Source organism: Hylaeus volcanicus, chromosome 3 (assembly GCF_026283585.1).
Source record: "Hylaeus volcanicus isolate JK05 chromosome 3, UHH_iyHylVolc1.0_haploid, whole genome shotgun sequence".
Classification (NCBI taxonomy): domain Eukaryota; kingdom Metazoa; phylum Arthropoda; class Insecta; order Hymenoptera; family Colletidae; genus Hylaeus; species Hylaeus volcanicus.
This window is the reverse complement of record NC_071978.1, coordinates 22,870,283-22,894,643: the sequence shown is the minus strand read 5'-3', so window position 1 is coordinate 22,894,643 and position 24,361 is coordinate 22,870,283. Positions and strand designations below refer to the sequence as shown.

Sequence of the window (24,361 nt, the reverse complement as noted above, 5' to 3'; positions counted from 1 at the left end):
AGATGCTGTGTAATTTATATATTGTTTGGAGTGTGTGCTTTATTGTGTGAGGAAGTTTTATTTAATTTTTAGGCTAAACAAGATTCTGGAGGAGTCCTTCCTGTTTCTTTAATGTAGGCATTTCTTAGAGGAATATATTTTTAATGAGGATCAAGTTTGAGTTAGATGATAGTAATTTATACATTTTTTGGAGGGTGTGCTTTATTGTCTGAGGAAGTTTTATTTAATTTTTAGGAGAAACTAAATGTTTGAGGAGTACTTTCTATTTCTTCAATTTGGATATTTTTTGGAGGCATATATTTTTGAGGGAGATTAAGTTCGAGTTGGGTGATAGTAAATTTATATATCGTTTGGAGGTTGTGCTTTATTGTCTCAGGAAGTTTTATTTAATTTTTACAATAGTATGCTTGAAGAGGTCCAACAAATGGATTAAAAAATAGATTCTATTGAAAATCATTTTTTTTTTTCTTTTGATAGCATCCTTTTCAATATTCCATTACTATTTTCTACCCAATACAAGCAACTTGTACCTCTCGGATTAAACTTTCAGCGTTCACCAACCGAATGAAAACTGTAAACCGACGTACAATCGGAAAAATGGCATTTTGCGTGAAAACTCAATCGACAGAGCCGAGAACTGTCACGCTGTTTTTTTCGGTGAAACTCCCTAATTGTATTATCGGACACGTCCGAATGAACGTGGGGGATTATGAAGTTAATGATGCCTCGCGCGACGCGATATTCGGTTTATCGGAGATGCAGCGATGATTCTATTCGGTTTATCAGACATGCAGCGATGATACGGACGATAAACTTAATAAAAATGCATTTCAACGTAAATAAACGGCGTGGTAGCCATCTTTATTCAACTTCAGTAGTTTCGCGTACACGTATGTATTTTAGTTTGAACTTCTCTTCGTAGTTAACTTTAGCTTACTTTCCTCGACTTTTCTGTTGAATGATTAATCGAAATACATAATCCACGACTCTTTCAGAGAAAGTAATACACTTCTGCACAATTGAACATCCTGTAATTTCTCGTACGCGGTTTTTAATATCTTAATGTGATTTAACACCTTTCTCTGTGATTCTATCTGATTCTATCTATAAATAATAATTTTTCAACTCGGTTATATTTATCAACCCCCAAAACAACTCGAGCCACGCAGAAAATGTTCCCTTTATTCAAAGAAAAATTCCGAATAGAACCAGTTACAACGAATCCCTTATTTTGAAGTTACGTCATTGTTTACGCGAAAGGATCAACCTCTCGATCCAGGATCACGCGTGTAGAGACGAAACAAAGTTTCTCAGGTCGTCCATACCGCAAATTGAATCAAGGATTCCCGTGAACGTCAGCTCGTCCTCGTGAATATTCACAAACCGTTCGGGAACTTGAGTTTCCAAAGTAGTTTTCCGTGATAGCCGTCGCGGTTTTCAAAGGAAACGTTTCATCGCGCAATCGTCGATCCCTTAATAATTCAATTACGTTCCAACGTTAAACCTCTCGTTTCCCATCGGTATTTAATCGTTTTCAAAAGTTGCCCGGATAAAATCGAATATTTAAATTCCTCTCGTCGATAAGGAATCGTCCCGCTATCGGCACTCCGAAGTCAAATAGGAGATAAATATTGATAAAAGCAATTGCTCTCAGATATCTTCGAATGTGGAACGTCTACATTTTTACATTGGTGTTTAATGTACCGTTAATTGATCTGTATTGAATCGAACCGATAAGAATTGCTCGTTCGCAATAAATTCAATCGTGGATACCAAAGTAGTGGTTGGATATATCAGGTTGTCCCAAAAGTTTCTTTCGTAATTTGCACTCAATTATTTTGTGCGGTAGTGTTTATGTAAATAGACAATCTAATTTCGTAGATGTTGATGTTGTAACAGTAATGGAGCAAAATGAATCGTACACAATTCGATAATGTAACATTAGACATAAAATATTGTGTATGTATTACTTATTAATAAAAAGAAACTTTTGGGACAACCTAATATAATTAAATTCAATAATATTTTTTATTTCGATAACAGCAGTATTATTCAATATTTATTTCATCTATTAGAATAGATTTTTTTTATTAATATTTATATAACATTTCATTATTCGTGTAGTGATAGGAGCACAGGAAAATATTAGTGGTCCTAGCAAAATATCTATCGATTTAATTTATGCAAACAATACATACAATATTTACGAATGTATTCGGGCAAAATATAACAAAATTCTAAGGGATTATTCTTCGATTACAAACCATTTACTTAAATTATCGACTTTCATGTCGCTTCGATACATTTCGTTCGAATAATTAATTAAAAATCTCGCAATAATTCACCGGTAGAAATATTTCGATATCGACTACATTTAATTTATTTTATATCACGGTTTTGTTTACAGCAAGCTGTAACTGCAATAAATAATTAATAGTAGGTAATGAATTAAATTAAGGCGCCCGGAAACTCTTTTATCAGTAGCCGCTTCTTCAGCAGACAGCTCGATAAAACTCATATCGCGATGACACACTGTTGCATTCCACGATCAAATTCGTTACATTATTTATTACTCTTAAAAATATTATTCGTACGCGTACCGTCGTCCCCCTCTCGTTTTCTGCAATGCGTTTGATCGCCGTTTGTTGTTACATTACGCAAAAGTTAGATACTTGTAAACTGTTCAACAAAATTGACATTTTGTACCAGGAGACCACGGTGCTCGAGGAGGTGTTCTTTATTTTGCGCAAAAACAGACTCCGCGATCGTGCAATTTTTGCTGCCTTTCACTCGTGGACTTGAAACCGCTAAACATCTTTCCGCATTCTTAGATCGAGATATTTTAAATAAATAGATTCAATTAAATAAATTTAATATTTCGTTTCGTTCCATACATTAAAATATTTAGTAAAATTTCAAATACGACCTACAGAAATAACAGAATTGAAATGAAAGATTTTTTAACTAAGAAATTTTGTGTTTCTTTATCGTTTCTTTCGTATTGTTTAATAAGATCGATGGCGTCAAGCACGTGGCACTACTTTGACATTAGTCACGTGCATAATCACGTGTCGGTTGAGCTAGAGCTCGAAATAATTTACAATTTGTAAATTTCAAACATTCGAAATGAGCGTAGATAACGAGTCGGATCTACAGAAACTTTTCTACGAATCGTCGACTAACGATAATGTTTTTACGGTGTCTACAACTGTGGATACAGGTACACAACACAGCTTAATTAGGAGGCCAGGGCACGTGGTTCGTTAATGTAACCTCTACAGAATTACATTTACAGGTTTCGAGTGGCAAGCTGTGGACGAATGCAAAGAAAAGATAAATAAAAATGTTAAGTTCGTTAAGGAACGCGGGAGAATCTTTTTTAATGTATCCTGGACTGAATTTGCACAAGTATTAAAATGTTTTTCATTGCTTTTATATAATAATCTTAGATACAAAATTATTGCGATACTAATATTTAATAAAAAGAGAGTGTAACAATATGTAGATCAAATCAGAGATAGGTTTACAGGATTATCTTGATCTATTTATAATTATAGATACAAGAGATGAGATCAATAGACAATATATTTATCGTTGCCGATGTAAGACAATTTGTTTTCACGGAAACTAGTAAAGAGACTGATCTGCAGCTTTTTAAAGATGCTGTGCAAAATAGTATAAAATTAGAAAAATGCTTAAATGCTTGGAAACGGATAACTGGTTTCCAAGGAAAAATATATCCAACCGCAGAAGAGTATAGTCTAGTAGAAAAAGATTGTAAACTCTCAAACATACTTACCACAGCAGTAACATTTAAAGGCAGAAAAAGAGGCCAAGATCCGTCCGATGCTAAAGACGATGAAATTTTAAGGTATAGGGTAACATGTGAGAGGACTGGTAAACATACATTTGAATCTGGCGATGTTGCCAGAACTATTGGAGGAGAATTACAAGACAAATACCTGTGGCTTGTGGATTTGTCCACGTATTACTTAGAAATAGTTTGTAAATTAATTAATAGTAAGTGAGATATAATTAAATGTAACACTTTAAGAGATCCAAAATACATGCATGTTTGTTTTGCTACAACAAATAAATATGTACTGTTAATAGGTGAATTGATAACACATTTACGTGTCACACACGAGTCTAAGCATCGTAGAAATATCATGTGTTTTGGACCAACTACTCTTAGAGCAACTGTGTGTTATAATTTATTACGATTAGCTCAACCCAGGCCAGGCGATATAATAATTGATCCAATGTGTGGTGGTGGTTCTATTCCAATAGAGGTTGTACAGAATCTAATATGATTTATTTATATACCTATAGGCACAAATAATTAAAAATTGTAACACCAAACATTTTAGGCAGCTTTGGTTTATCCTCAAGCTTATATTATTGCTGGAGACAATCATCCAAAAGCTGTAGTTAGGGCAAAGTCTAATATTGATGCCTCAGCCACTAAATGTAAAATTGATATGATGAATTGGAGTGTATCACAATTACCATTTAAAGATTCATATGTTGATATTGTTGTTACTGACATGGTAATTAAATAGTATACATTAATACTGGTAACATTTTACCATTCTATCATATTAAATCTATAAAAATAATTCTTATAGCCATTTGGAAAACGAAGTGGACGAATGGTAGACAATAGGATACTTTATAAACAATTTTTGATAGAATTAGGACGAATTCTAAAACTCTCAACAGGTCGAAGTGTCTTACTCACTTACGACAGACGTAGTTGTAATATGGTACGTTATTAATTAGTAAATATTATCGGATGAGGCACTTAAGGCAGTTCAACTGAAAGAACCCATTTAAATGCATCCTGTATAATAAAAAAACTGTTTCTTTCCACAGGCTCTACAAATGGCTGGAGACTTATATCGCGTAACAAAAATGTTAGGAGTAAATATAGGCGGCCTTCAAGCCGCCGTTTATGTTTTAAAACGAACAGACGTGCTATGGGATCAATTTAAACCTAAAGCTATTAAGCACGTGAAGCATACGAATAATTGAACTAAGAGATTATAAATTTTGTTATTTATATACTAAACTAACTGATATTTTTGTTACAAATTAATATTTCTTAAGAGTTTAATAAAACGAGATTTCTATATTTCTTATAAAACTTTTATTGTTCACTTAGAATAACAAGCCACATCTTAAAAAATCTACAGTAGATAATATTCATAGGAAGAACTTTCTTCTGCTAGTTTCCATATCGTGTCTTCGTCCTTGTATAAGCCATTCATACTCTCCATATTTGGTGTCAAATGTTCCATGCTGCAAATATCTCAATTTTAAAGTAAATCTCGGTCCTAATTCTCTCAGTGTAGGCTTTCCCTTTTTAAGATCAAATTGGTACCTGCAACATTGTTAATATTACTATGTTTCCATTTTTTAATTAGGTCAATTAAATAATTTATGGAAGTTACCTATGATGCCTGAAGAATATATAATCTCTCTGGTTATGAAATGTTACAGCTCTCCTGCCTTTAAATTCAGGTTGATAGTGAAACAAGGCTCCCAACATTCTTCCAATCGTGTGACCCAAGCGAGTAGTGAAATTGTTCAAAATAACTTCGGGTCTATGTTTTGTAATCTCTTTGTGACTACGTTTTAATTCTGGTGTTATTTTGACATTGCTAAGCTTAAAATATGCTGTTGGTCCATCTGGTAAATGAATGACTAACATACCATCTAAGACACTAGATAAGGAAAGCAATAATAATTGATAAGAATAACAAATATTTGATTATCATAAACATAGGAAAAGGATACTAGGTTTACACTGATCTTCATTAATAACAACAATGTCAGTGAAATTTCTAGCAATGGCACTTTTGACCATTTTCTTTACTCCGGAACGGTTTCTGTACAACGAAATAGAATTTGGTATTATCCTTGTCAACTCCCTCCCAAAAATTCTTGTCTTTCTCGTTGGATTGTCACAGTAGGTGATCAAGACTTTAGGCTCGTAATCGTGTCTATAATAAGAGGCAAATTCGTCGTGTTCCAAGTCAACTTTGAGTTCTAGATTTTCTTCGTCGTCGATGTCTCCGCTGATAGTAGTTTCATCTTTCTCTCTTAAGCTCTCGATAGTATGCGGTACTTGTTTTGGAGCTCCTTCTTGAATTCTCTGTTTCTTGGCTTCCTTTTTGGCCTTTATTTTCTCCTTCAATAGTTTCTGACATTTTTGATGTCGTACTGCTTTGCATTTTATGTGATTAAAGTTGCTGTCAGACGGCAAAATAACCTCTGGCGTTTTATCTTCCGAAGTACTTGGACCTTCATCGTTAGTTTCTTCTTTTACTTTACTGAACGGATTCTTTTTCAAATTTTTGTTCTTCATTTTGAGACTTCTACTCTAGTCGATAATTAAAACTGTTTTTTTTTGTACCATGTGCCAGTACATCACACGTGTACTTGATGTTATGAAAAAATTAGGTTAGGTTATATGAAGTTATGCTTCGATACTGCCAACATTAAAACATCACGATTATACTTCTTTCCATATAGAATATATTTTCTTAGATTATTTTTACAGTAATATTCATTTATATACATTTAGATACCTTATATATAAAACACGACGAGAATGTTAACTATACATCTTATATAAATTAGTTTAAAACATTGATGACCTTTATACACAATTGCATATTATAATCGAAAATTATTGTATGTATGTATACATGTAGTAAAATAATTTAGGAATGATTGCACCCTCCGAATATCTTTTCAATCTTAAAGGTTTGTCATTTAAAAAAATTTCATTGCTATCCACAATACAAAAAAGACAGCTATAGAGAATAGGAATAAATATAAAATGTAATAAGTATGACTTCCTTTGGATAAGCGTAAGACTCTTGCCACAGATCCTGTTAAGGAACCGCTTGTTCTTTCAAAATCTTCATCCTAACAAAAAAGTTTATTCTGTATATATAGGCTGTATTTATAATCATTAGATTTTCACAAACAGTGAGAAGTTACTGACCATTCCACGAAGCATTTTATCCTGATATTGCACTTCATTTCCAATGTCAATTGACAAGGACTTCAGTGCATGAATTTTATCCTTTAGGTGATCTGTCATTCTTTCATTCTCGTCTTCCAACCCATTGTGAGTTGATGTTGTTGGTACTGGTTCATAGGCATAATCTGTTGTGAAAACCAATAGAAATCAGAATGAAAGAACTATACCAAAGTGAAAGTAGTACTTTCACATTAATTGACTTACTTGAATGAGTCCGTCGCATTTTATTCTCAATTTTGATAGTTTGATTAAGACCCTCCTGCAATTGAAAATATTATAAATAAACGAGTTAGTAGCATTAGCAAATTATGATGCAAAATTAGGCTATAGTTAATAATTCAACTGTTTAAGTCGATTACATTAACATATTCGTGTTCAACTTTTAATTTATTTTAAAATAACATTGAAATATATTTAAACAATTGTGTAAAATATTGAAACATGTCGATGTGAATATCATAAACAAAATTTGAACTCGAAGATAAAATATGTTACACACAGTGTTTCACAAATCATTACTAATAATTTATTGTGGATAGATAATATTGATTTAAATATTCATGTTGTTTTTATGTACATTATATTGAACTGTATAATTACAAACCGCGTAAGATAGCTGTCAATCAAGTGATTAGAGACACAAGCAACAATATATGTTAACGTCACGTTGTGGTTATGATGTGTAGCCAGAATTGCCAACCTTGAGCTTTCTCAGCAAGGTTTTACAGCGCGTCTAACGGCAAAACGCTCAAGTTTGTAGTGCCAAATTATTATTTGTTATCTAATGTAGGTAAATAACAGTATTTAATGGCGCCATCTAACAGTAAAAGTTGAAACTATTCGGCTACAAACTTGGGCGTTTTGCCGCTAGAGGCGCTGACCACACTCCGAAAATTAGTTCGGTGAATCTACCGCTAGATGGCAACAGCAGTCATTACAAAAGTGCGGGAAAATTTGAATATAGGTTCGACAATTACGTAAATAAATTGCAAACAATATTTATCATGGATTTCATCGTAGAAATTTTATTTAGAGAAAGTGAAATTCAGTCCATACGAATTATATTTTACACATTGATTCTTCATAAATAATAATACAATACATTTACTTCATGTAGTTTCTTCTCGAGTTTATTATCAGTTACAGTATGTTAAATATAAAGGCACAAACAATGAAAAGTAGTCCTCTACTTCCTAGATCCCTACAATTCTATTACTTGATTCAGTGCTACCTTTGATATATGTAATCGCCACTTAACATTAATATAGATTCTTAACGATAGGAATACTCAATTACAACGTTAACCTAAATCTTTGATGTTGAACTTAAATACGCTCGTTATTTTCTAGATATTCACAACCCTATAAGAAAACGTTCAACGTTAAAAACTCTTCTTACGTATTCCAATTCCTAATTACGAAGGTGACACGCATAAACGAGGAATGAAAATTAAATACATTTCTGTGCTCTATATGTATAAACTGTACCCTGAAAAAATTTCAACAAGTATTACAACTTAGTCGCATTCCTTCGTATGCCCTTCGTTATTTCGTATCGTAATCCACAGATACTATATTTATTATACTTTCACGTCTATAACATCTCTACTTCAACATCGAACGACGATCGATAAGTTCTAAAGAATGTTTCTCGTATATAAATTCAACATTAATCGCAAGAATTAATCGTGTCTCTCGCGTTTGTGCACCATGTAATCGTTACACGTAATCGTATTATGTCTTTCTATGTATATCAGTACACAATTATTCTACTGACAGTTTGATCCCCAGGGTTTAATGGAAACTAGGCCTGAAATTCGAATACATTAATGTAGACGTGAGTCAGAAATTTCTGCGATAAGAAATTCGGATTATTAATGATTCACTTTGGAATGTTTTTAATGCCACAGGATGTTGGAAGACATTACTTGATTCTTGCACTGTGACTCTTTCCCTACATACGAAATTTTTTTTGTACTTTCACACAGTTTCTAGAGTTAAGAATCAAATTTTCTGAAAATTGTCTGTTAAAATCATCGTAGTTTAGTACTCGTGACGTCATATAAAATCTATCAACAATGAAAAAGGGTTTCACTTTTACTTTGATAGCACCTAGAAAGAAGTTTCCACAGTTTATTATACAAAAATCCTTCCTCTATCGGCTAACGTCGTTTCGCGCGTATCCTTTCTACCCACTAACTTTACAAAACAACACCTTCAAACTTCTCTCGAATAATTGTATACAAAGTTGAGCAGTTAAAATGGATTATCTTAAATTAAAAAACGCTTGTGCTGGGCTAATGAATCGTTAGGCAAGAAACGTGATCTCGTTTATCCGGTAGTTAACACGTTAGAATATTGTAATCGACGATAAATATTAAAACACATTAGCAATAAATATAGGAAACACGGGACGCCGATTGTATTATTGCTTAGCCATGATACGATTATGATTCGAAACTATACGCTAGTATGTTAAATACCTATGAGAGTCTTCCAGTGCTTGTAAAATTATTTAGCAGAATATTTCGAGTTCAGGGAAACTGTTGACGAATGCATTCTTCGGGATGGGGCTGGACTTACTGGTGCTGAAGGAGAGGGTCCTGTAGGCGTTGTTGGTTTGGACCCTCTCCTACTACGTCTCATCGACGAGTAGGGACTCGTTCCTCTATTCACGCGTTCATGAGCGTAAAGTAACACTCCGATGTCTCGATTACCAGCTTCTAACGCAATTTTCAAAGCGGAACTACCATCTATATCAACGATAGATGGATCGCAATCTGGATGTGCGAGTAACAGTCGTACGATGTCCGTGTGTCCGTGTTCTGCAGCGCACATCAAGGCTGTGCTACCATCTTCGTCTTGAATGTTAATCGCTGCTCCTGCGTCCAACAACAATTGAGTCATGTCCTTGCGGCCATGCGATACTGCCAGCATCAAGGCGGTCTGACCATGCTGGAGAAAACATGAATTGTAAAGAATCGTATGCATTAACAAAAATAATCTATCACCATGAAAAATCCTTACCAATTTGGCTCGAATATTAACATCTGCTAGTTGGAATAGCCTGTTAGCCACAGATGCATGAGTGGAGTTTCTGACTTCTGCAAGAGCTGCCAACATCACAGCCGTGTATCCAGCCACGTTTGCCTGATTGATATCGCAAACTTTCGAGTCTAGAAGTATAGAAACCACGTCGAAGTTCCCATGGGAGACCGCGTAATGCATCGCAGTGTTTCCGCTCGAATCGGTCATATTAACAATGTATTCTAACAAGGAGCTAGAGCATTCTTCGAAACAGTCTAGATAATCTTCTACTTCTAAGGGATTCGCGCTCACGGTGCTAGAGATTTTGAACCACTCCAACTGGATGATGTTGATAGCGTTCTTCATCTGATGCGTAATATTTTTGCTAGGTGATTTCTTAAGGCTATCGTTTAGGACTTTCATGGCGGCCTGCATCTCCTTGGTGGGTTCGAGCTTCTTTCTAGGTTTCTCTTGAATCGGCTGGAACAGAGCAGACTCTGGAAGCTCGTGCTTTTCTTCGATGTCAGTCTCTTTATTTGCAATGTATATCTCCTCTGACTTTTCATCCTTTCTCTTTTCCCCTTGCAGTTGCTGGATACTGTGGAATAATAAAAATAGATAAGAATCGATTTTTTAAAAGGATGGAAACAAGCAACGGTGAAATTGTCTCAACACTTTATCTACTGAGAGTCTATTTATAGACCTTTTAATTCAAGCGTCCTGGAATTTATCAACTAATCATCTACATGCAATGTTTAATTTTTGAAAGCAAATAAGCTTTCAAAATACCTAGTAACAGCATGCAAAAGTTAACACGAGCTCAGATTATTACATAAAGAAATGTAAACTCTCTAGGTAGCTAAAGTGATAATTTCATACTTCATTTGTATTTTTATTTTTGTTTAATTTTCATGAGGTTTTAACGAGGATAATGTTTCAAGAAGTCAATTACCCTTTCTCGACAAAACGAGCAGAAGATATTTCGGTGGGTTCGATGTCGTTAACTAAAGTGGTGGAGTGTTGTTGCTGCTGCTGTTGCAGCATCGATCAGTCGTGATCGTATACGCGGTTTACTTCTTCACCATACCGAATTCGGAATGCTTTTAAGAACACTTTCTCTGTCACTGACCTCAGAGGTGTTATTTACAAATGTGACCTCTGCGCGTACCTTGAAAACACTTATATGACGCATCCAACGCGCAACCATGGAGTCGAAAAAATCAACAACCCCCCCCCCCCCCCCCCAAGCATGCGCCTAATGTCGCTAAGCATGTGATACATTCAGGGCCGAGCTAGAAGTACTGGAACCCGATTCTAACTCAAATTACAAAAATAAAAAATATAAATAAATAAAGAAGATGTTAAATTCGAGGTAATATTAATAAAACACAATAAGGTATAAAAAGGTTTGTATGAAAAGCAACACTCAAGCGTGGAAGTTATATTTTATTTATTTATTTATGAATTCTTTTCTGGTTTTCAGAGAATTGGAATAATAGATGAAGAATAAAACTAACATATAGCGATTTATTTATAATGTTTATTTGATTAAACAGATGAGTCTTCGTGAAATATGTTATTCAATATTATTATAGAAGTTTCAATCTTTACTCGAGTAGTTGTTCATTCTTGAAGTATTATTCAAAGCTTCTATATAGATAAGAGTATTGCTCATATCTGCCTTTTTATTTGTCGAGGAGTTCTGATGCATCCTTTGTTTATAACACGGCCCTGGATATATTGATCAAAGCTATTTACCGAACTACCCCTAACGTCTACTTACCATCCCGGCAGCCACAGATGGCGTGTATCACCTTTTCCAGCGTTTGTATCGACAGATTACAAACGATTATCAAAATTAGTTTGTCTAATTAGTTATTAGTTTACTCGCTAAAGCTTCTATAAATTTGGTAACGCTTGATCGACGGGTTGCGTGGTTCTGATTGGTTCAAGTATCATCAAATTTACAAAGGGGTATCTCTATGACAGAACTAGGCCTAGGAGTACTTGAATAATTTAATAAATGAATATTTCATAGGCACACTTTATTATTGGGAATAAATTCCTTACACATATACACGTGTGCTTTATGTCTTTGCATTCATCTAGTCTCCTATTCAAGACATTTGTATAATTTAGAAGAGTATCTATGCAGTCTTCAGGATCTGCTCTTATAATATATTGTGTTAATTTAAATGTTTCAATCTATTTAACACCGTAAAAATATATGTAACTATGTTGAATTAATTTTTACTCTAGCTTAAAGTTATTTTGATGTAATTAGAGCCACGCACAAACAACTAAACTATTTCTATAGTTATTACATTTATCTATATGTATGTAATATCTTCTTCTTGAACAAATACTAATAATAATTCAATTACTTAGATAAAATTGACACAATATATTATGTTATTGAAGAGGGGGTAGACTTTTCTTCCAACATTAACTGTTCCCAGAGTATAAAATACACTTTGTTTAAAGGGTTAACGACATCCGCCATCAAACAGAAAGCAAATAAAAATACAGATACTAACCGATTACTGTTCTCATATTGATCCTTGTTATCAGAGTCGTATCTAATCACACCAACAGCGGGTATCTTCGTGTAGGTGTCCTGTCGTTTGAACTGCCTCCTTTGATCGGTCATGTTGTTCAACGGGATGTGAGAAGGCCTTGGTATCCTCGAGACCAGACTCGTGTTCTGATGATTCATGTTGTTCTCAGCATTGTTCACGATCTGCTTCGCCAGATTCTTGATGGTCTCCTTGCAGTTGTCGCAATAATTAGCCGCGCAGGAGATGGAGATGTGAGGCTTCACTGATTCCCCTACGGAAACATCGGTGAACTTCTTCTTGATCGGAGACGTGCCAAACTCTCTCTTCTTGGGGGCTAGCCCAGTTGTATCGGTGCTCTTCACGGTGGTCCTCACCAGATCATCTACCATGACGCTTACAGACTTGGTGGTCTTCCTCTTTACATTATTGTCGCCGTAGTTGAACGAATAGCTCCTCGAGTTCATCGAATGTAGAGACAGAGGTTGGGTAGCTAGAGGATCGGGACCAACGGCGATGGTCCTCGTTTGAGGACTAACTCTGACCTCGATTCCAATTTCTGACACCCTTGGCTTAGCAGTCATTCCCACGTTACACCTCATCTTGAAAGGTTCGGCTACCTGGGCGTACTGATCCTTCTTCTCGACGATCTTCAAGGGCTCTGGCGTGCACTGACATCCTCTGGAAGTGGTGTCTTTCATCAGAGTACTCTTGTAGATCCTGAGAGCGTCGTCCACGATCACAGCCACGTCCTCCTTCGTCAGGACGTCCTTCATGGTCAAACTGGTCGTGGTTCCATAGGATCGCTTTCTGACCTCCTTCTTCGTCTCTGGTGCGATGTCCTCGATCACGAACCGACTGCACACGAGGTCCTTCAGCTTGTTCCTCGTGTTCGTGCCGATATCTCGATATTTCCTCGCGTCTCTGGCGAATTTCGGACTGGTAGGCGGCGTCGATTCCACCTGAAGTGGACTCCTTCTCAAACGATCCCACATTCTCGCTTCATGTGTCGGCTCCTCGTTCATCAGTTGGTTGCGGGTTAAGGTCGACTTCCAACTGTCGCGAGAGTCGTTTGAGTAGAACTTGTCGTAGCTCGATGACGTCCTGTCGTCCAGCAGCGTGCTCTGGTCTCCTATTTCAGGTACGATTTCTTCGATCTGCAATCGACTCCTCTGCAGGGATCGTTTTATCGGGGTGCTCGTTATCATGCCGATATCTCGTGTTCGGACCTGATCGCGTGACAACACAAAGGGTTTACTGTTAGAGTAAATGGTTGGAGCAGTCGACTCTTAAACCGTGTTCAGAGGATTGTACGAGTGTTCCGAGGAATAGTAAGTAAATGTTGCATACTTGAGGTGTAAATTGTTTTTGTATTATGATACTATTTAATATTATTATTGATTAAACTTTGGCTCAGAGGGCCATTATTATTATTTGACATCTACGAGGGACTAATAAAGTAGCGCGACTTCTTGTCTTTCTTTAATTAAATTGTTTCGGTATGTACCCATGTCTGTAACTTGTTTTATTTAGAATATGTAGGTCCAATTTTCAGCTGATTTTATAATTTTATGATATAATATATAAGTTGATTTTATAATTTTATAATATTATGCAAAGTGTACCTCAACTATTACCTTTCACTCTGAATATCGTAAAGCTTGTTTAACGATGAGGGTATTTATATGTACAGGCGTTGACCTCATCGATTTTAATAGCTTTAAAATATATTAAAGGGGATAGCTTTCAGAGTGCCTCCGAGCAAAATGTGATGGCCTGGGTAGAATTTGGGTAATATCGATGTATGAAAACTATCTTATGTGTAACGACGTGTGAACGTGAAGCCTCTACGGAGGCAACAATGCTGCAAACCGTCGCTACAAACATGTTCAGGTCACCGAGAAGATAACAAAGCTGCAATTCCCTATCATTTTCTATTTCTTTTACATTTACCTTTAATTTCCCTTCATTTCCTTTCATTGCCTGGCATATTTCCTATTAATTTTCCTTCACTTCATGATGTATTTCCCTTTAAATTTCCTCTATCTTCTGCTATAGTCCCCTTTAATTTCCTTTATTTCCTGGCACATCTCTCTTTAATTTCCCTTCAAATCCTGGCATATCTCCCCTTACATTCCCTTCATTTCCTGTTATATTTCCCTTAATTTCCTGGTACATTTCCCTATAACTTCCCCTCATTTCTGTGATATTTCCCCATAATTTCGCCTCATATCTGTTATATTTCCTGGCTCAACAATGTTGCAAATCGCTCCACACGGAATTCAACAAAGTTGCAAATTCAACAAAGTTGCAAATCGCTCCACGCGGAATTCAACAAAGTTGCAAATTGCTCCTTTCAGGACCGGAACAATGTTGCAAATCCAACAAAGTTGCAAATCGCTCCACACGGAATTCAACAAAGTTGCAAATTGCTCCTTTCAGGACTGGAACAACGTTACAAGTTCAACAAAGTTGCAAATCGCTCCACACGGAATTCAACAAAGTTGCAAATTGCTCCTTTCAGGACCGGAACAACGTTACAAGTTCAACAAAGTTGCAAATTGCTCCTTTTCAGGACTGGAACAATGTTGCAAGTTCAACAAAGTTGCAAGGCTCGAACGTACAACAAAGTGGCAACTCAGATGTTCGACAAAATATGACACAATCCGAAAAATCGACTCGACTTTGCAGGAGGAGCGATTTGCAACTTTGTTGAATTCCGTGTGGAGCGATTTGCAACTTTGTTGAATTCCGTGTGGATCGATTTGCAATTTTGTTGTATTTGCAACTTTGTTGAATTCCGTATGGATCGATTTGCAACTTTGTTGTATTTGCAACTTTGTTGAATTCCGTGTGGAGCGATTTGCAACTTTGTTGAATTCCGCGTGGAGCGATTTGCAACTTTGTTGTATTTGCAACTTTGTTGAATTCCGTGTGGAGCGATTTGCAACTTTGTTGTATTTGCAACTTTGTTGAATTCCGCGTGGAGCGATTTGCAACTTTGTTGAATTCCGTGTGGGGCGATTTGCAACATTGTTGAGCCAGGAAATATGACAGATATGAGGCGAAATTATGGGGAAATATCATAGAAATGAGGGGAAGGTATAGGGAAATGTACCAGTAAATGAAGGGAAATATACCAGGAAATGAAGGGAAATTAAGGGGGAAGTTAAGGGGAAATGTACTAGAGGAAATAAAGGAAAATTAATGGGAAATTAAGGGGAAATGTACCAGTGGAAATGAAGGTAAATTAATAGGAAATGTACCAGTGGAAATGAAGGTAAATGAATGGGAAATGTACCAATAAACGAATGGAAATTAAAGAGAAATGTCGCAGAAACATAGGTGTCAGGAGGCGTCAAGATGTGTTAGAAGATTTTAGGAGATGTTAGAAGATGTCAGAGGTGTCAGGTTCCCATCAAACCTCATTAAAAAGAATAAAAATACATAGTAGTCCCCATTTCCCGCAAAGGCGACCTCAGAGCTCATCACCGAAGAGCCCCCCACTCGGCAGACCTAGAACGAATAGACTTTCTCACCTGCCCGACGGCAATCCTCCGACTTCGTAGCTAATTAAAGCTCAAGATTGTTCCCTCGTCCAATCCCCCCCAACCCCGCGGTATGCAAATTTCGCCTCGGTTCGTCGGAACACCGCGCATTCCCGATGCGAGTTTCTCCCCGCGAAAACAAAGCAGATCGAATAAGGCGATAAACGAACGTTGGTAACGGAAGCCAACAAGTACCTGCTGGTGCGAGACGCCGACGTCCCGTGTCATGACGCCGCACATCGTTCCCATGTCTCGGGTCGGCGTCGCGGCGTTCTTCAGGTTTCGCTGCGACGCTCTCTGTTCCGAGAACGACTGGCTTCTATACCTGTGCAACGTGTCGTCGCGGGAATTCGTTTTGCTCAGCTCGTCCACTTGTCGCAGGAGATTCCGTTTCTCCTCTTTCAGCACCGACACCTGCACCTGTAACACCGCGGCGAAAGAAACGATAATTGGAGATCTAACGCCGCAGCGAGTGTTTCCAACGGGCTCGTGTGGAAATTGTTTCGTCGAGATGCGTCGCTGATACGGGACGATGAGCCGCGACATTATGGTATTTAACGCGAACCAGTTCATCAAACGGATATTGATCGAGTGATAATGGCGTTTTGCGCGACGATGCCTCGCTCGTAATTGTAATTGGATGGAGAGGTCGATGTAAACGTTTATTGGCTGGCGATCTGGTTTAGATAGATTGACTTGCTCTGCCTTGTGGCTGTTAATTTCCAAGGACGTGAGAGTGTATTATCATATGAATCAAGAGTCGAACAACGTTCAGTATTTATCGAATTGGAATTAATATTTATTTCGATTGATTAATTGAAGGCTTATACGTGAATCTGATTATTTTTAGTGCGAGCTACATGTTCAAATGTCAGAATTGATATATATCTATTTATTCATTTAAAATTGTTATGAACCCGGAATGTCTGTATGTAAAGTGATATTTAATAAAGACACGATAACATTCCAAAGAAGGAAACGTTTCTATTAATTAAGAAATAATATTTGTATACTATTTGAATTTAATCCTTTATGACTGGAACTAGATGGAGGGATGGTATCCTACTGGCCGAGTAATTAGAGCTGACTGCGATAGATATCCAATTAGCACAGACAGGTTTAATTGGCTTCTTGTCAGTATCACTCCGAATGTTCAGTCTTTGTGCCTGGCTTTATATCGGAATTATATCGCTGGCAACAATTATTATTGTTGAAACTATTGCGAATATCATTAGCAAGTACACAGATCTGATATTTCAACAAAAGAATTCAAATCAAATTATTCGGAGTTTACTCCGAAACATTCGAGTAGTTTCAACTCTAGTTTCAATACATTTTTATTCAAACGTGTATTTATTAAATAAATATTTTATTCGAACACGTGTGTGTCTAATATTCATTCGAACATGTATGCGATTAATTCTTTATTGAACAATGTACTGAACTAAAACTTTATTTAAATACATATTCAATTAAACCTCTATTCAGACGTGTATTCAATTATATTATCCTCAGAACATATCCCTGATTGAATCTTTATTTCCCCAAATACATCATTCAATAAATCATTCAACCACTTACTCGAATAAAAATTCATTCACACTAAACCAAAACATCACCCCGTCTTCCTTATTTCCAAAAAAGAACGCGAAGTAACTGCAGCGCGGTCGAAGGCTTGATTACCGCTTGGGTAATCGCGTTACGAACGTAATTACGTTTTCCTGTCGGAAGTAACGCAACTAGGAGAACCCACTACTCGCGAGTCATACGTCGTTGGATGCACTCCCAAGGAAACGTTAAACAAACTCGACGTGCATATGCGTTTACCTGCAACATGGGAATCGCCTTGACCTGTTCCTCGAGCTCCCTCATTCGTTCCAACGAAGCCGCCATTTGCTCCCTGATGTTCTGGAACAACCATGCAGTTTCAGTCTCGAGGTTCTACCGTTCACGATTAATGCGTAGCATCTGTACTTGTTGCACCCTACCTGTAGCGCACCCGTGCTGAGGTTCGAGTTCCCGCTGCCGACGCTCGCGTTGTCAAAATCACCCTGATGCTCCACCTGGCCGGTGTTCTGCGTCGGTGTTGCTGTGTTCGTTCCATCTAAACAATTGTTCAATCGTGAACCCCACTCTGAATGAAATTACACAAAGGGAGAAAAACAATACTCTATCGACTATATAAAAAAAAAAATCCTCTAGACTCAATACCTCAGTAGAAGGACCTTACAACTTTGACGTAAAACAGTTTGGAGTATTATTTGTTACAATAATTAAGATGTTCGGGTGATCAGAGTTCGTGGACCACACTGTATGTCTTACAGTCTAAATATAATAATTTAAATATAATAAATCTAATAAATCTAAGTACTTCATTTTATCTGTACAATTATTTTAACCCTTTGCACTCGATAGGTGACTCTCAGTCACCACTAGGTTTTCTTTAGGTTTAATTTCATTGGAACTCGAAGTGTGAATAAAATGATTGTCGTTGAGGCAAAGGTGACCTGATTCTCAAATCTCAAATTAAGGATCTCGTTTTCGAAGTTAATCTAAGCTTAGCATTCGTGACAATAGAATCCTAAGAAGGCATCTCGAGTTGCTGATAGATACCAGAAAAAAGGTCTCGAGTGCAAAGGGTTAATTCCTTTTTTCTTTTGATCCATTCCGTGCCAACTACGAGATACCTCCTAATTTGATCTATTAGTTTGGGTTTATTGCAATTAGTCGAGGAATTATATAGAAAAGCAGAACGTACTATCTAGACTAATATTTACTTTCAAAAGCAGTAAAATTAATATCACTTTTTAAAACAGATGGATTCCCGTGTAAATACCGACAGACAAATTACTCATTTGATGGAATTAATATTTCTCCTTCGATGCGAGAGTAATTTAATATTTCTGTGAAGTAGCTACGCAGCTTCCATGCGCGAGTTAGCTAATGAATTTTCGATACGTTGGAATAATCCGAATATACATTCAGCCCTTGATAAAATTAATATTTTTCGATTGTACGCGCAAATGAATATTGCAGCGCGGTACTAATACGCGCGAACGTTACAAGGGCAGCGACGATAGCCTGTGCTTAATGCACAAATGAATATTTATGCAACGAGGAAGTACTTTGTCGGGTTAATAAAATTTTTTTCAGCGAATCAGGGCCAAATTGACGTAGCCGGCGCAGTGAAATTAACGTTGAAGCTGACATTCGAAATTAAATAAGCGTTTCGCTTGGCATTCGCGTATGTGCACTCCAGGAGGCATTTTAAAATGATTATTTGTACTTCATAAAGTACGCGAAACATTTTAAAGTGCAATATTTGCCAGAACGTTGTCTGTTATTAATTTTACTTAATGGCTGGTACTTTTGAAGAATTTATGTCGGTGAAATGGAAGTCGTGGATGGTAAAAAGACTCGGTAATTAATTTATAATGATCAGTTACGCCCAAACTTGACGTGTTTCACCGTGGAAATGTAATGTGATTAATTTCAAAAAGAGAGGTTGACGTCGAGTAATGGAATGAAAAGTGTGTTTGGTATCACTAGGTACGCATTATAGTAATCGAGGCTGGACGTTTCGCGTGGTACCTTGCACGCGTGCAGAGCCAGCTATTTTTATCGCATTTTGCAGCATAAAGTTAGCTCGAATGTACAGCTTCACACGTGCATAAAGTACGCGATAAGAATCGAAGTGAATGTAATACGAATGTCAACTTGTAGAGGCCTCGTAAGTAACATCAACATCGATTCGGATTAGAAATTAAAATATTATATAGAATTAAACTATTCAATATTATCAGGACTTCGTAATGGATACCGATATGCAAGTTGACTGAGAATCTAAATCGATATCGACGTGGATGGCCTCCATAATTAATATCGCCGCTAACTAAGACTTCCTCCGCAACGCAGCCCTCAGGAACAGAATGGCTGTTAACGAGTCGTCGTACGCTCGATGTTGCGCAAGCCACGTTCACCTGCGGCCGGTTCAATTTTTTTTAATTGATTCTTGCATAAGGGGGGCCGCACGTTACGGCATTAAAACGCCCCGCCCCGCGCGGGACAATAAAGAAACGCGCCAGACGTCGCGTCGCGTCGCGACGCGGCATTTCGTATCCGTTTCGACGATATCGTGACACACGTGGGCTAGGCGTAATGCCAAAGGATTTCCCGCACGCGAGCCTAACCGTCACGCGTTCGTGCAAACTACCCTAATGCATCGTGGACCGCTTTTCTACCTTTCAGTTTTTATGCAACTGAAATTTATTGCAAGCGCGTCGTTTCACTTGATTCCCCTCCTTTTCCGGGTCGTAAGTAATTAAATTAGGCGAGTTGATGATCATATGAAGGTTTATTTTATAGGAAGGTTTATTTTATAGTCAGGTGGTCGGAGAAATTAATAAATTGGTTGTAGATTTTACTCTGATGTTTGAGGGCCACAGGTTATGCTTGAAATTGAGTTGTTTGTTTAATTGGCACTTTATGAATTAAATTAAGGAAGTTGCACGAGGGTTTATTTTATATCTAGATGGCGAGTAAATGAATAAGTTACGCGTATATTTTATTGAGAACGATGGTGGAGAATCACAGTGCTTGAAATTAAATTCTTTGTGTACTTGGTATTTAATAAGTGAAGGTTCGGAAATATGTGTAATATTTTTTTAGATATATATTCACATGTCAATAATCAAAAATTGTCTGTCATTCGAATCTTAAATTGTACAAGTAAACGAATTTATAAAAAGTGAAATAAATCTACCCATCTATAATAATGAAAACTATCTATCTATCTATCTATCTATCTATCTATAATAAACATCCTACACGAAAAAATAAATTAATGTCAACAAAATAAAATAAATTCCACCGAAAAAACCAACGACAAGTTCCCCAAAAAAATGAATTTCCCGTGTCAGGTCCAACTACAGCCCAATTTTTCTGTTTGTAGCTCAGCCAGGCCCCATAAAAGGGCCCTACACGATTCCCTCTAGCTTACTAGCACGACGTTCGCGCGAATAATGGCGCATAAACGTTGCGTTTATGCTTTATATGGAGGCAAACACGCGGATTTCACCGCGCGCGCGGATTAAAAGCGTTAATCCCGAGATAAGGCGACGACTTCGATCGTGAAAGTCAAGTTAAGAGAATCCTTCTCCCCCTCGAGTCTATTCCTTCGATTTTTCTCCCATGGCGAATTAATCGTGGACGATAGGCGATCTGAAACGAGCGTTTTCTTGCAGATTCACGGAGGAAAGATGTTTCCATACGATTAGGATCTAATTCGATGTGAATTTCGCAATTAAACGGAATGCTCAGGCACCGCGGATTCGAGCGATGGTCTCGTTTGAATTTCTTCAGCTTTCTATTGTTACACCTGTTCACCTGGCTACCGATTCACTCCTCGGTGTGTTTACAAGCGACGATATTTTTCTAGAAAATCGTTTTACGTTCCTGCAATTGGACTTTGGAGCAGCGATAACGCGGACAAAGAATCGGATATTTTTCTAATCGGCACGAAAACTGGTTTCCGAGAATCTACATATAACTCGATACAGAATTCAAAACGAACAGTAGCTTCTTGGACTCGAAGGTTCTACACCCATGATTCTATTCAGCAAAATAATTACCACCAACGATAAGTTACATCTTTTTCTAATGTTCCATACATTCACGCATTTAATTTATGTAAAAGTGTTCTTGTTTTTTTGCGAGAAATTACTTAACAGCTGTTCCTACTTAGTCATCCTTTTTGAACTGCTTATTTGCTAGAAAGTTAGTCAGAGAAGCAGCTGGTAACCACGCGAGAGTATCAGGCTACTGTTAGCGGATGCCAGCAGCATTTTCGCGAGCTCCTCGCAAACTGTGTCAATGTCCTCCAAGTATTTAGATACCTGGAGTCATAGTTTGGCTCAGGTGGAAGGCCATTTACGCGCAACGACACCAGATACAGTCCATTAAAGTGGGATTAACATTTTCTTTTGCTCTTTTTTCAGCTAATCATTGCTCTCCTCCTTTTACTCATTGAATCTTTCTCCCATTACAAATTCGTCTTACTGCAGCTGCTACTGAATTACGAAGTTAAAGATACCTTGCTACAGTTTATACGTGTCCTTGACAAAGTTTTGCAAAGCATACTAGATCGTTCAAAGTAGAAATTAATGGTTGACTGCTAATATACTAAACATAGTTAATATTAATATTGGGTTGTCCGGAAATTCCATGTCGGTTTTTGGTAGGTGGTACAGGTTTGAATATATCGAAGTGGTTGAAAACAAATAACATGCATACATCCCTTAAAAGGTGGGAAGGTTGTGGAACAAAATGGCGCCTATGTAATTCAATAAATATATATCAAAATTCAAACGTGTTTTTGAATGTTTCTTAGAAATTGGCACGAACTTTCTGGACAACCTAATAGATTATTTTATAGTTTAAAGATACTCAAAAAACACTGAGTGTCTCGATACTATTTTGACCCACTGTAAGTACCTCAGATTTTCGAGAGAACCTATTTTCTGTATATCGAGACCACTGTATATCGAGAAAAGACAATACGTTTCAATCGAAACGTGTTCGTGCCCCAGACCTCGTCGCAGGTCTGGTCGTAAAACACGATTCTGTCGACGGTCCCCTCCAGTTCTTGGAATTTTACCCTAACCGATTACCTACCCCCGAATACGGGCTTCCCCTAGGGCTTTTACTCCGTGAAAGAGGATTTTCCATAACGGGAAACGACGGAGGAATATTTTACCACTTTACAGCTCGAACTATAAAGACATTTACAGGTGAAAATGCACAGTTAACGCACAGAAAATGCACAAGACGATTTAAAATTCTATTTTGACGAGGACATATTAATGTAGCTAAGAACAGGCTTGAAAGATAAAATGCTGGTTATTTAGAATCTGAGTAAACATTCATTATGCTTATATTCACGATTAAGATTACTATCTACATGCAACGCATTCATAATTCAAATCAAAGACTTCTAGACTCAAACTTCTTGGACTCCTAAAACGATAGCATCGAGGACTGGACTTGTTTTCGATATGAACTTGCATCTTGATTTTTTAAATAAAGAACAGCGAGAAATTGCTTCGAGTTCAAGTCTGACTCAAAGCTTCTAGACTCAAACTTCTTGGACTCCTAAAACGATATCACTGAAGACTGGACTTGTTTTCTATATGAACTTGCATCTAGATTTTTTAAATAAATAACAGTGAGACATTGCTTCGAGTTCAAGTCTGACTCAAAGCTTCTAGACTCAAAGTTCTTGGACCCTAAAGCAAATATCAATGGACTCATTTTTAACTCCATCACTTAGCTCATTCAATAAATAACACTAGCCAATGATTTTTAATTCAGATCTACCTCAAGGTTTCTGGCTCAAACTCCTTAAACCGCTAAAGCAAATATCAATTAGACTCATTTGTCCTATCAACATCACTTAGGACTCCCAATAAATACCATCAAAGCTCCTCTTTTTCAGCAAATACCCTCAGAAACTTTCTTCCAATTCACCACTGGCTCCAAATCTATTTCTACTATTTCTCCCATTTCCTCGAACGATTCCAACAGTCCCAAAAGAGGAACGTTCTTGTCATAGGTCAAACTAGCTAGAGTCTAGCTGCTAGATACACGCAACGACACGCGTCTTCTGTATCTCTGGCGATAATACACATCAACTTGTTTGGATCCCGATAAACGCTATCATTTAATTACTTTCGTCGCCGAATCACGTTTCCACCAGCAGACGAATGCATTCGTCGCCGACAGCGGGAATCCAGATTCTAGGTAAGAGATTAACGGTGGCGAAATGCAAACGGCCACCGGTCGTCCGGCGATAATTCACGTATAAAACATGACCCCGCGGGAAAAATCGAGTGACGCAAGAATTTGTTATCGTTCCGTTTCGTAGATACGCACAGAAAAATACACTGCGCTCTGACACGTTCGCGATTATCTACGGTTAAAAGTCCCCTAACCCCGGAGGAAGGCAATTTTCAGAATGAGCCATCAACAAGGAAATACAAACAAGTAGACACGATTATCGGATAACTATTCTCTGGTTCTATTGTCTCTTGTCTTTTCCTGATAAAATCAGTCCGTTCCTGATCATTTACTACTGGTAAGGCATTCAAAAAGGGAAAAGCATATACTATTTTTACTATATTT

General features: G+C 37.2%; 4 protein-coding genes across 6 annotated transcripts in view; 1 reads left to right on the top strand and 3 right to left on the bottom strand.

Moving 5' to 3' along the window:
• The first annotated feature begins 1,120 nt into the window (after positions 1 to 1,120).
• On the top strand, positions 1,121 to 5,137 carry LOC128873762 (tRNA (guanine(6)-N2)-methyltransferase THUMP3-like). The gene is made up of 7 exons (XM_054117590.1): positions 1,121 to 3,220; positions 3,296 to 3,408; positions 3,558 to 4,020; positions 4,114 to 4,292; positions 4,371 to 4,550; positions 4,629 to 4,766; positions 4,876 to 5,137. The coding sequence occupies exons 1-7, from the start codon at positions 3,127 to 3,129 to the stop codon at positions 5,032 to 5,034; spliced, it is 1,326 nt and encodes a 441-aa protein (XP_053973565.1). The 5' UTR covers positions 1,121 to 3,126; the 3' UTR covers positions 5,035 to 5,137.
• LOC128873764 (probable ribosome production factor 1) lies at positions 5,127 to 6,476 on the bottom strand. Its single transcript, XM_054117593.1, has 3 exons — positions 5,800 to 6,476; positions 5,454 to 5,718; positions 5,127 to 5,383 (listed from the first exon to the last, which is right to left on the bottom strand). Exons 1-3 carry the CDS (start codon positions 6,368 to 6,370, stop codon positions 5,206 to 5,208), a joined length of 1,014 nt encoding a protein of 337 aa, XP_053973568.1. The 5' UTR covers positions 6,371 to 6,476; the 3' UTR covers positions 5,127 to 5,205.
• A 182-nt stretch (positions 6,477 to 6,658) lies between these two features.
• LOC128873772 (BET1 homolog) lies at positions 6,659 to 7,761 on the bottom strand. 2 transcript variants are annotated; one of them, XM_054117601.1, is made up of 4 exons: positions 7,659 to 7,761; positions 7,259 to 7,313; positions 7,016 to 7,179; positions 6,659 to 6,936 (listed from the first exon to the last, which is right to left on the bottom strand). In XM_054117601.1, the coding sequence occupies exons 2-4, from the start codon at positions 7,275 to 7,277 to the stop codon at positions 6,781 to 6,783; spliced, it is 339 nt and encodes a 112-aa protein (XP_053973576.1). In that variant the 5' UTR covers positions 7,278 to 7,313; positions 7,659 to 7,761; the 3' UTR covers positions 6,659 to 6,780. The 2 variants fall into 2 exon arrangements, with proteins under 2 accessions (XP_053973576.1, XP_053973577.1); XM_054117602.1 differs by lacking the exon at positions 7,659 to 7,761 and adding an exon at positions 7,554 to 7,642.
• A 291-nt stretch (positions 7,762 to 8,052) lies between these two features.
• The window catches only part of LOC128873758 (KN motif and ankyrin repeat domain-containing protein 2), a 66,049-nt gene continuing 49,740 nt past the window's right edge, over positions 8,053 to 24,361 (bottom strand). For both annotated transcript variants that reach the window (XM_054117575.1, XM_054117576.1), the window contains 6 exons: positions 18,172 to 18,287; positions 18,011 to 18,091; positions 16,379 to 16,603; positions 12,618 to 13,864; positions 10,081 to 10,678; positions 8,053 to 10,008 (listed from right to left, as the gene is read on the bottom strand). In XM_054117575.1, coding sequence (XP_053973550.1) covers positions 9,565 to 10,008; positions 10,081 to 10,678; positions 12,618 to 13,864; positions 16,379 to 16,603; positions 18,011 to 18,091; positions 18,172 to 18,287 — 2,711 coding nt within the window. In that variant the 3' untranslated portion in view covers positions 8,053 to 9,564. The remainder of the gene's footprint in view (positions 10,009 to 10,080; positions 10,679 to 12,617; positions 13,865 to 16,378; positions 16,604 to 18,010; positions 18,092 to 18,171; positions 18,288 to 24,361) is intronic.

Coding starts and splice junctions, on each gene's coding strand:
- LOC128873762 (XM_054117590.1), top strand. CDS start 3,127: ATGAGCGTAGATAACGAGTCGGATCTACAGAAACTTTTCTACGAATCG. Junction 4,293..4,370: donor GTGGTTCTATTCCAATAGAG/GTTGTACAGAAT, acceptor CAAACATTTTAG/GCAGCTTTGGTTTATCCTCA. Junction 4,551..4,628: donor ATATTGTTGTTACTGACATG/GTAATTAAATAG, acceptor TAATTCTTATAG/CCATTTGGAAAACGAAGTGG.
- LOC128873764 (XM_054117593.1), bottom strand. CDS start 6,370: ATGAAGAACAAAAATTTGAAAAAGAATCCGTTCAGTAAAGTAAAAGAA. Junction 5,719..5,799: donor TGAAGATCAGTGTAAACCTA/GTATCCTTTTCC, acceptor CTAGTGTCTTAG/ATGGTATGTTAGTCATTCAT. Junction 5,384..5,453: donor ATATTCTTCAGGCATCATAG/GTAACTTCCATA, acceptor ACAATGTTGCAG/GTACCAATTTGATCTTAAAA.
- LOC128873772 (XM_054117601.1), bottom strand. Junction 6,937..7,015: donor ATAAAATGCTTCGTGGAATG/GTCAGTAACTTC, acceptor CTTTTTTGTTAG/GATGAAGATTTTGAAAGAAC.